We start from the raw sequence: 11,652 nt of genomic DNA, 5'->3' as shown, positions 1-11,652 counted from the left end.
CCTTTAGGAATTACCCTTTTGAGGCATCGCTAACATTATAAACAGAGAAGGAGCGCTTAGGGGAAGGGCTTATCCGGCTTACAGCCAGGCCCATATAAGGAAGTCTGTCCCTCTGTGACATCACAAAGGGACACTTTTTACCACGCCTTCTGATACCGAGCGTTTTGAGCCATCCCAAACTTCTTTCAGGGCTCACTTCCTAATTATTGTATGAAAGTTTGGCATCTTTAGTACAAGATTTATGGGTCAGAAAAGTGGAAAAAGCATAATAGGTCCCCTTTATTTTTATTTTTTTTTTACAAATAATATGTTTTCAGCATAAAATATTTATAGAGAGAATAATATACAGCTTATAAATAAATAAATACATAATAAATGTGCATGTTTTTGTTTTTTTGCAGTCTTTCATTGCTTCTCATGCTTGGGACTTTATTGTTGGTTTATGGACGTAGGAGCCAACTTCAGAAGAGTTGTCCTCAGTGGATTATTTTCTCCCTTGGTGTTCACCCAAAACATCCTCCTCGGCTGCGACCTCTTGACCAAGCCGAGCCGTCTGGGATATTTCCCGTTGAGGTTCGATTCCCCGCAGTTGCTGAACCACCAACCACCTACAAGAAAAATTGTCTGTTGGTTTCGAATATTCGATATGTGTCACATGTCCGTGTAAACAAAGCGTACCTGAGTGAAGTTCGGCGCAGTTGGCGTCGGCAGCGAAGTCATTGTCGCTGTCGACGGTGGAGAAGGGAAGACCTGAAGGTCCGGTCAGGATGCTTAGCGCCTCCTTAGATCCCGATGTGGACTCCTGCTCCACGTGGAGAGCGTATTTCTTCTCCTCTCCATCAAGTCGGAAGTGATAACGAGTGGCTTGGATCTGTCCCGCCCAATCGGAGAGCTCCACCTGTAGTAGGTACTGGCCTTGTTGTGAGATGGTGTGAATGTTCTCCAATCCCAACCAGAATTCACCTGACGGAGGTAAATTTAATTTTTAATTTAAGTTTTGTGACGTAAATTTATGATTTGTACTTACTGTTTAGGCTCCCGAATCCTTTTTTATAGCTCTCCCAAAGATGGTTAAAACTCTGGGATCCGTCAAGACGCTTCTGGATGATGGTCCATCCACCTTCTGGGAAAGCAAAAAAATATATATTTTTATTCATTTATTCATTTTCTACCGCTTTTCCTCACAAAGGTCGCTGGGAGGAAACCGGAGTACCCGGAAAAAAAACCCACGCATTCACGGGGAGAACATGGAAACTCCACACAGAGATAGACGAGTGTGGAATTGAACCCTGGTCTCCCAGCTGTGAGGTCTGCACGCTAACCACTCGACCGCTGTGCAGCCCTGGTTCAGTATATTTTTCATCAAAATAGTAGTCATGCCAAAATGTTGTGTTGCTGCTGGATGTTCACAGTATCCGAGTGATACTGTTGTGGGGGTGCTGGAGCCTATCCCAGTTGTTGTCGGGCAAGAGAGGCGGGGTACACCCTGGACTGGTGGCCAGCCAGCCAATCACAGGGCACATATAGACAAACAACCATTCACACTCACATTCATACCTATGGATAATTTGTGGCTAATTAACCTAGCATGTTTTTGGAATGTGGGAGGAAACCGGAGACCGGAAATTCACTTATTATAGGGGTGTTAGTTCATGTCTAGAGGGCTCTCATAATGTTAAAAACCATATCTACAAGGTGGTAAACATGTTTTCTATGCTGAAAATATTAAATTTATCCTACTTTGCGGAAATTCACTTATTATAGGGGTGCTAGTTCATGTCTAGAGGTCTCTAATAATGCTAGTAAAACATATCTAGAAGGTGGTAAACACGTTTTTCTATGCTGAATATATTCAATTTATCTTACTTTGTGGCAATTCAATTATTATAGGGGTGTTAGTTCATGTCTAGAGGGCTCTAATAATGCTAAAAAAAACATATCTAGAAGGTGGTAAACAGGTTTTCTATGCTGAAAATATTCAATTTATCCTACTTTGCGGTAATTCACTTATTATAGGGGTGTTAGTTCATGTCTAGAGGGCTCTAATGATGCTAAAAAAACATATCTACAAGATGGTAAACAGGTTTTCTATGCTGAAAAGATTCAATTTATCCTACTTTGTGGAAATTCACTTATTATAGGGGTGTTAGTTCATGTCTAGAGGGCTCTAATAATGTTAAAAACTATATCTACAAGGTGGTAAACAGGTTTTCTATGCTGAATATATTCAATTTATCTTACTTTGCGGTAATTCAATTATTATAGGGGTGTTAGTTCATGTCTAGAGGTCTCTAATAATGCTAAAAAAACATATCTAGAAGGTGGTAAACAGGTTTTCTATGCTGAAAATATTCGATTTATCCTACTTTGTGGAAATTCACTTATTATAGGGGTGCTAGTTCATGTCTAGAGGTCTCTAATAATGCTAGTAAAACATATCTAGAAGGTGGTAAACACGTTTTTCTATGCTGAATATATTCAATTTATCTTACTTTGTGGCAATTCAATTATTATAGGGGTGTTAGTTAATGTCTAGAGGGCTCTAATGATGTTAAAAACCATATCTACAAGGTGGTAAACAGGTTTACTATGCTGAATATATTCAATTTATCCTACTTTGTGGAAATTCACTTATTATAGGGGTGCTAGTGCATGTCTAGAGGTCTCTAATAATGCTAGTAAAACATATCTACAAGGTGGTAAACACGTTTTTCTATGCTGAATATATTCAATTTATCTTACTTTGTGGCAATTCAATTATTATAGGGGTGTTAGTTCATGTCTAGAGGGCTCTAATAATGTTAAAAACCATATCTACAAGGTGGTAAACACGTTTTTCTATGCTGAAAATATTCAATTTATCCTACTTTGCGGTAATTCACTTATTATAGGGGTGTTAGTTCATGTCTAGAGGGCTCTAATAATGCTAAAAAAACATATCTAGAAGGTGGTAAACACGTTTTTCTATGCTGAAAATATTCGATTTATCCTACTTTGTGGAAATTCACTTATTATAGGGGTGCTAGTTCATGTCTAGAGGTCTCTAATAATGCTAGTAAAACATATCTAGAAGGTGGTAAACACGTTTTTCTATGCTGAATATATTCAATTTATCCTACTTTGTGGCAATTCAATTATTATAGGGGTGTTAGTTCATGTCTAGAGGGCTCTAATAATGTTAAAAACTATATCTACAAGGTGGTAAACACATTTTTCTATGCTGAAAATATTTAATTTATCCTACTTTGCGGTAATTCACTTATTATAGGGGTGTTAGTTCATGTCTAGAGGGCTCTAATAATGCTAAAAAAACATATCTACAAGGTGGTAAACAGGTTTTCTATGCTGAAAAGATTCAATTTATCCTACTTTGTGGAAATTCACTTATTATAGGGGTGTTAGTTCATGTCTACAGGGCTCTAAAATAATGTTAAAAACTATATCTACAAGGTGGTAAACAGGTTTTTTTATGATGAATATATTCAATTTATCCTACTTTGTGGAAATTCACTTATTATAGGGGTGTTAGTTCATGTCTAGAGGGCTCTAATAATGTTAAAAACTATATCTATAAGGTGGTAAACACGTTTTTCTATGCTGAATATATTCAATTTATCCTACTTTGTGTTAATTCACTTATTATAGGGGTGTTAGTTCATGTCTAGAGGGCTCTAATAATGTTAAAAACTATATCTACAAGGTGGTAAACACGTTTTTCTATGCTGAAAATATTAAATTTATCCTACTTTGCGGTAATTCACTTATTATAGGGGTGTTAGTTCATGTCTAGAGGGCTCTAATAATGTTAAAAACCATATCTACAAGGTGGTAAACACGTTTTTCTATGCTGAAAATATTCGATTTATCCTACTTTGTGGAAATTCACTTATTATAGGGGTGCTAGTTCATGTCTAGAGGTCTCTAATAATGCTAGTAAAACATATCTAGAAGGTGGTAAACACGTTTTTCTATGCTGAATATATTCAATTTATCTTACTTTGTGGCAATTCAATTATTATAGGGGTGTTAGTTCATGTCTAGAGGTCTCTAATAATGCTAAAAAAACATATCTAGAAGGTGGTAAACAGGTTTTCTATGCTGAAAATATTCAATTTATCCTACTTTGCGGTAATTCACTTATTATAGGGGTGTTAGTTCATGTCTAGAGGGCTCTAATGATGCTAAAAAAACATATCTACAAGGTGGTAAACAGGTTTTCTATGCTGAAAAGATTCAATTTATCCTACTTTGTGGAAATTCACTTATTATAGGGGTGTTAGTTCATGTCTACAGGGCTCTAAAATAATGTTAAAAACTATATCTACAAGGTGGTAAACAGGTTTTTTTATGATGAATATATTCAATTTATCCTACTTTGTGGAAATTCACTTATTATAGGGGTGTTAGTTCATGTCTAGAGGGCTCTAATAATGTTAAAAACTATATCTATAAGGTGGTAAACACGTTTTTCTATGCTGAATATATTCAATTTATCCTACTTTGTGTTAATTCACTTATTATAGGGGTGTTAGTTCATGTCTAGAGGGCTCTAATAATGTTAAAAACTATATCTACAAGGTGGTAAACACGTTTTTCTATGCTGAAAATATTAAATTTATCCTACTTTGCGGTAATTCACTTATTATAGGGGTGTTAGTTCATGTCTAGAGGGCTCTAATAATGTTAAAAACCATATCTACAAGGTGGTAAACACGTTTTTCTATGCTGAAAATATTCGATTTATCCTACTTTGTGGAAATTCACTTATTATAGGGGTGCTAGTTCATGTCTAGAGGTCTCTAATAATGCTAGTAAAACATATCTAGAAGGTGGTAAACACGTTTTTCTATGCTGAATATATTCAATTTATCTTACTTTGTGGCAATTCAATTATTATAGGGGTGTTAGTTCATGTCTAGAGGTCTCTAATAATGCTAAAAAAACATATCTAGAAGGTGGTAAACAGGTTTTCTATGCTGAAAATATTCAATTTATCCTACTTTGCGGTAATTCACTTATTATAGGGGTGTTAGTTCATGTCTAGAGGGCTCTAATGATGCTAAAAAAACATATCTACAAGATGGTAAACAGGTTTTCTATGCTGAAAAGATTCAATTTATCCTACTTTGTGGAAATTCACTTATTGTAGGGGTGCTATTTCATGTCTAGAGGGCTTTAATGATGTTAAAAATGTATTTAGAAAGCCTTAAACAGGTTTTCTATGCTCTACTATAAAAAATATTCTAATTGACTTATCATAGTCTGGAACCAATTAAGCAAGATGAACGATTCGTTCTGGTTCTCACCTGAGGTCATTTCACAGAGGACGTTGAATGGCTGCGAGTTGTGCGGTTGGATGGCGTAGATGCCGCTGACTCGCCGCCCGTGGAGAAAAAGATCGTGGCAATCTCGAGCTAAGCCTGAACAACAAAAAAAAACACAAACATTCTGATCATTCCGACAATGCAAGTTGGCGTCACATCGTGAAAGATAAGAGCGGATGAGATCTCAAGCCGGTGATCTCATTTTCCTGATCTTTGGACCGTCTGCAAACAGCCCAGCCAACGAGGCCACTTTTATATTCTCAGGAGCAAAGTTTCTTTCTTTCTTTACATTGTTACTTGAAATCAGGGTGGCCAAATTGCGGCACGAGGTCTTCATTTGCTTTGTTATCTATAACGCAAATGTGGATGTTTAATCTTTCCATCGGGTCTCACATCTCTGAGATTTTACCTTTATTATGTATGCTAAGAAGTTATAATAATTCTATTGTTCACCATTTTTCTGCACTATTTCCACTGCAAAAAATTACAGTGTTTTTCCTTTGAATATTATGACTTTATTCTCATAAAATGACAAACGCTGTTTTCTTAATATTTACACTTCATTTCTCTTAACATCCTCAATTTCTTCAGCCTAATTTTCCAAAAATTGCAACTTCATTTTTTTTTTTTATATATTTTTTTAATATATATTTATATTTTATTCCAACTTTATTCTCATAATATTACATGTTATTTTTCTTGTAAGATGACTATTTTTTTTTTACTCCAATTATTATGACCTTATTTATTTAGGACTTTATTTCTCTAATATCACAACTTTTCGGTAACCTAATTTTCTAAAATTAGCGACTTTTTTTCTATTTTCCTTTGAATATTATGACTTTATTCTCATAAAATGACAAACGCTGTTTTCTTAATATTTACACTTCATTTCTCTTAACATCCTAAATTTTACTCAACCTAATTTTTCAAAAATTGCAACTTCATTTTTTTTTTATATTTTTTTATATATATTCATATTTTATTCCAACTTTATTCTCATAATATTACATGTTATTTTTCTTGTAAGATGACTTTTTTTTTTTTACTCCAATTATTATGACCTTATTTATTTAGGACTTTATTCTCATAAAATGACAAACACTGTTTTCTTAATATTTACACTTCATTTCTCTTAACATCCTAAATTTTACTCAACCTAATTTTCCAAAAATTGCAACTTCATTTTTTTTGTGGCAATTCAATTATTATAGGGGTGTTAGTTCATGTCTGGAGGGCTCTAATAATGTTAAAAACTATATCTACAAGGTGGTAAACACGTTTTTCTATGCTGAAAATATTCAATTTATTCTACTTTGCGGAAATTCACTTATTATAGGGGTGTTAGTTTATGTCTGGAGGGCTCTAATAATGTTAAAAACTATATCTACAAGGTGGTAAACAGGTTTTCTATGCTGAAAATATTAAATTTATTCTACTTTGTGGAAATTCAAATATTATAGGGGTGTTAGTTCATGTCTAGAGGGCTCTAATAATGCAGTTGTTTGCGTCTGAAAAATACTTTACCATTTTTGGTGTCACTCGGTGGGGCGTCGCCCCTCAGTGTGGTCTCCTCATCCCTCCACCTGTGCGATTTGACCCCCTTGTGTGCAACCTGGAGGAATGACACATTTTTTTGGGGGGGTAGCAGGTTGATGGTGCGAAAACACGAACGGAGACGCTTTTTACTCACCTTGTTCTGCAGCGCCTGCAGGTGTAAGCTCTGCTTCTCCAGCTTGTCTTGTTGCTGCCTGATCTTGTCCACCAGCTGGTCCATACGTCTGTTCTGAGCAGCCACGACGCTCTGCGAACGCATTTTGGACACTTTTGATGATTTGTTTTTCTTCCCGCCGTCTGACTCGGATCAAGTTTTTCTTCTCACCTGGATGAATGGAATCGCTGAGTCGGCATCGCTGAAACTGGAGTTAGGTATCACTTGAAGAACTTCCTCCATTTTCTTCTCAAGTCTGTCCACGCGGGAGTGGATGTTCTCCTTGTTGTGCTTCATCACCTCCTCCGCGGCTTCCACCTTGACGATGTCATCCTGCTCCTGCTGCTTCCTCTCAAGTGCAGTCAAGGTGCTGTTGAAGGCTTTCAGTTTGCCGGCGATGTCCCTCATCTGGACTTTGGTCTTGTCCACATGCTCCTTCAGACCTTGGCCCAGCTGAAGTAAACCGTGAGCCACCACGTTGACGTCGTCCCAGGAGGCTTGCTTGTCCCTTCGGTCTGCAGGGAAGCCTGCTGCTGCATTCATCAGACCGAGAAGGAGGACGAGAAGGAGGAGGAGAAGGGAAAGCTGAGGTATTTTCATCTTTGGTCTCTTTGGATTTTTCCGTGCTGCTTTTTCTTGGTTTGTGTTGGGAAGTTTTTATAGCTGAGCGCTGCAGCTGATTGGCCGGAGGTGGGGTTTGGAGGCGGGCGCAGGGGGGAGGTTTGGGGGCGTGGAACAACTCATCAATGTCACTGATTGTATGATGATGAAATGAAAGCTCTTTATTTCTAGCGGAGACACGAGGAGGTGAAGAATTCTAAAATTTTGCATTTTTCTCGTAATTTTTGCATTTCTGCATTTTTAATTTAAATACAAATACCAGTCAACCATTGAAACACACACTTTAAAACCTGTAAAAGGCATTATATACTTTTTTAAATCTTTTATTCAGTCATTATTTATTTGCATACAATATACAAATAAATATACTATAATAATATTGTTTTTGACTGATATTTTCGGCAGAAACTGGCAAAAAACACGAGATATCGGTTCATATTGGAACATTTTTGGTGTAAAATTATTTTCGGCAGAAACTGGAATAACAAGTATTAATAACGAGGGATGTCCACTAATATCGTTTTTGACTGATATTTTCAGCAGAAACTGCCAAAAAAAATTAGATATCGGTTCATATTGGAATATTTTTGGTGTAAAATTATAATTTCTCAGCTTAAACCCGTGATTCATTTATTATTGGCACGTTGTCCAAATGAAGCTAAAAGGATGACATGTTGTTTTTGACTGAAATTTTTGGCAGAAACTGGCATAAAAATGTGATATCGGGTCATATTGGAATATTTTTGGTGTGAAATTATAATTTCTCAGCTTAAACCCGTGATTCATTTATTATTGGCACATTGTCAAACAAGTATTAATAATGAGGGATGTCCACTAATATTGTTTTTGACTGATATTTTCGGCAGAAACTGGCATAACAAGTATTAATAATGAGGGATGTCCACTAATATTGTTTTTGACTGATATTTTTGGCAGAAACTGGCATAATAGGTATTAATAATGAGGGATGTCCACTAATATTGTTTTTGACTGATATTTTCGGCAGAAAATGGCAAAAAAAAATTAGATATCGGTTCATATTGGAATATTTTTGGTGTAAAATTATAATTTCTCAGCTTAAACCCGTAATTCATTAATTATTGGCACATTCTCCAAATGACATGTTGATACTAACAAGTATTAATAACGAGGGATGTCCACTAATATTGTTTTTGACTGATATTTTTGGCAGAAACTGGCATAACAAGTATTAATAACGAGGGATGTCCACTAATATTGTTTTTGACTGATATTTTCGGCAGAAACTGGCACAACAAGTATTAATAATGAGGGATGTCCACTAATATTGTTTTTGACTGATATTTTCGGCAGAAACTGGCAAAAAAAATTAGATATCAGTTCATATTGGAATATTTTTGGTGTAAAATTATAATTTCTCAGCTTAAACCCGTGATTTATTAATTATTGGCACATTCTCCAAATGAAGCTAAAAGGATGACATGTTGTTTTTGACTGAAATTTTTGGCAGAAACTGGCATAAAAATGAGATATCGGTTCATATTGGAATATTTTTGGTGTGAAATTATAATTTCTCAGCTTAAACCCGTGATTCTTTTATTACTGGCGCATTGTCCAAATGACATGTTGATACTAACAAGTATTAATAACGAGGGATGTCCACTAATATCGTTTTTGACTGATATTTTCGGCAGAAACTGGCATAACAAGTATTAATAATGAGGGATGTCCACTAATATTGTTTTTGAGTGATATTTTTGGCAGAAACTGGGAAAAATATTAGATATCGGTTCATATTTGAATATTTTTGGTGTAACATTATAATTTCTCATCTTAAACTTGTGATTCATTTATTATTGGCACATTGTCCAAATGACATGTTGATACTAACAAGTATGAATAACGAGGGATGTCCACTAATATTGTTTTTGACTGATATTTTCGGCAGAAACTGGCAAAAAAAAATTAGATATCGGTTCATATTGGAATATTTTTGGTGTAAAATTATAATTTGTCAGCTTAAACCTGTGATTTATTAATTATTGGCACATTCTCCAAATGAGATGTTGATACTAACAAGTATTAATAACGAGGGATGTCCACTAATAATACTGATATTTTCGGCAGAAACTGGCATAAAAATGAGATATAGGTTCATATTGGAATATTTTTTTCTGCTGATAATGATATTGACGCGAACGTGATGACATGCTATGATAATTATTTCCAAGTTTTGCCTTTAGATTGTAAATACTGTATGTGATTTAAAATGATGCCTCTGTCCGCCAGAGGGAACCGGAGAAGCCCAGAGGGAGGCTGACGTCATTGCAGCGCCCCATTGGGGGCAATGCATTACGGGAAGCCTTTAACTGTTTTTTTGTTGTTGTACATTTTAAACTCATTTTGGTGCAAGCTTGATCATTTATTCCGTATACCTTTTGAATGTTAAGTTGCTGTGTGATGAATTATTATAGTCAAACAGTTATTGTTATACTTTTTGTTTACAGTTTTGTTTTTCTGGATTTCTGACATTTCTTATGGGAAAACGAGAATATTTCGGTTAGAGTTGGACCTTCTGGAACAAATGAATCATGCTTCTAATGATGTCAAGTTATATGTGGAAAAATCAAAGGGACAACTGTGACGTATGGGCATACTTATGTGGATGAATGTATGGGGGGAGTGGGGGGGGTCGCTGCTGGTTTTCGAGCATGAATCAGGAATGCTTCCTTGTGAGAAGTAGGGGAAAGTTCATCCCGCAGGGCTTCTTACAAACTCATCAAAATCCAAAACAATCGCACGCACATGAGGACACACACGCACCAGCACCCACACACGAGACACGTGGGTTTCCAGACACGGTACAGATGCTCGGCAAATCCCTGAAACTCACACGTGAGACTTTTTATACACCAGTTAAATGTTGTTGTTTTTAAACACATCCAGAAAACCTGTTTAAAACCTTTTAAATATGTTTTTTTTTTTACCATTATTAGAGCCCTCAGGACATTAAATAACACCCCTATAATCACCTTTACATTCGTATTGCCAAATATATTAGACACAATTGAATGAAATGAAATTTGGCATGGAGTTTAAAAAATTTAAAATTTAAAATTTAAAATTTAAAATTTAAAATTTAAAATTTAAAATTTAAAATTTAAAATTGCTTTTATTCAACTCCATTCTTCTGTAAAGTGTCTTTTGAGTATTTTGAAAAGCGCTATACAAATTAAATGTATTATTATTATGTATAATAACAATATATAATAATAATAATAATATACAAATAAAAATTATTATATTATATATGATATATATAATAATATCATAATAATAATATACAAATAAAATAATAATATATAATTATATAATAATAATAATAATATATAATAATAATATGCAAATAATAATAATTAGAATATAATTATATTCTTAATAATTATAATATTATAATATTATTATTATTTAAAATTAAAAATTGCTTGCTTTTATTCAACTCCATTCTTCTGTAAAGTGTCTTTGAGTATTTTGAAAAGCGCTATACAAATAAAATGTATTATTATTATGTATAATAATAATATAGAATAATAATAATAATATAGAAATAATAATTATTACATTATATATGATATATATAATAATATAATAATAATAATAAAATAAAAATTATTATATTATATATAATTATATAATAAAAATATATAATAATAATAATAATAATATGCAAATAATAATTATAATATAATTATATTCTTAATAATTATAATATCATAATTTTATTATTATTTGTATCAACTGCAAAACAGCAAGTTTTATTCATTAATATATATTTTGTGATAGAGAGCTAGGCACTTCAGTGTTAGCATTTAAAGCACTTGTACTATTTGCCCTACTTATTCATACTCATTCAATTGAATAGTGGCTAATAATTAACAGCTAGTACAACAATATTTACCCAGTATTTGGTATTAGTCCTTTCAAGTATCACAAATCCCAGACAAACAAATAGCAGGT

General features: G+C 34.1%; 1 protein-coding gene across 1 annotated transcript; it reads right to left on the bottom strand.

Moving 5' to 3' along the window:
* Positions 1-266: 266 nt before the first annotated feature.
* LOC131129875 (angiopoietin-related protein 4-like) lies at positions 267-7,668 on the bottom strand. Its single transcript, XM_058073805.1, has 7 exons — positions 7,207-7,668; positions 7,018-7,128; positions 6,852-6,939; positions 5,307-5,420; positions 1,028-1,123; positions 679-963; positions 267-608 (listed from the first exon to the last, which is right to left on the bottom strand). The coding sequence occupies exons 1-7, from the start codon at positions 7,633-7,635 to the stop codon at positions 430-432; spliced, it is 1,302 nt and encodes a 433-aa protein (XP_057929788.1). The 5' UTR covers positions 7,636-7,668; the 3' UTR covers positions 267-429.
* Between the last annotated feature and the right edge of the window lie 3,984 nt (positions 7,669-11,652).

The sequence above is a fragment of the Doryrhamphus excisus genome, chromosome 5, assembly GCF_030265055.1.
Source record: "Doryrhamphus excisus isolate RoL2022-K1 chromosome 5, RoL_Dexc_1.0, whole genome shotgun sequence".
In the NCBI taxonomy this organism is placed as follows: Eukaryota; Metazoa; Chordata; class Actinopteri; order Syngnathiformes; family Syngnathidae; genus Doryrhamphus; species Doryrhamphus excisus.
This window is presented reverse-complemented; position numbering and strand designations above follow the sequence as displayed.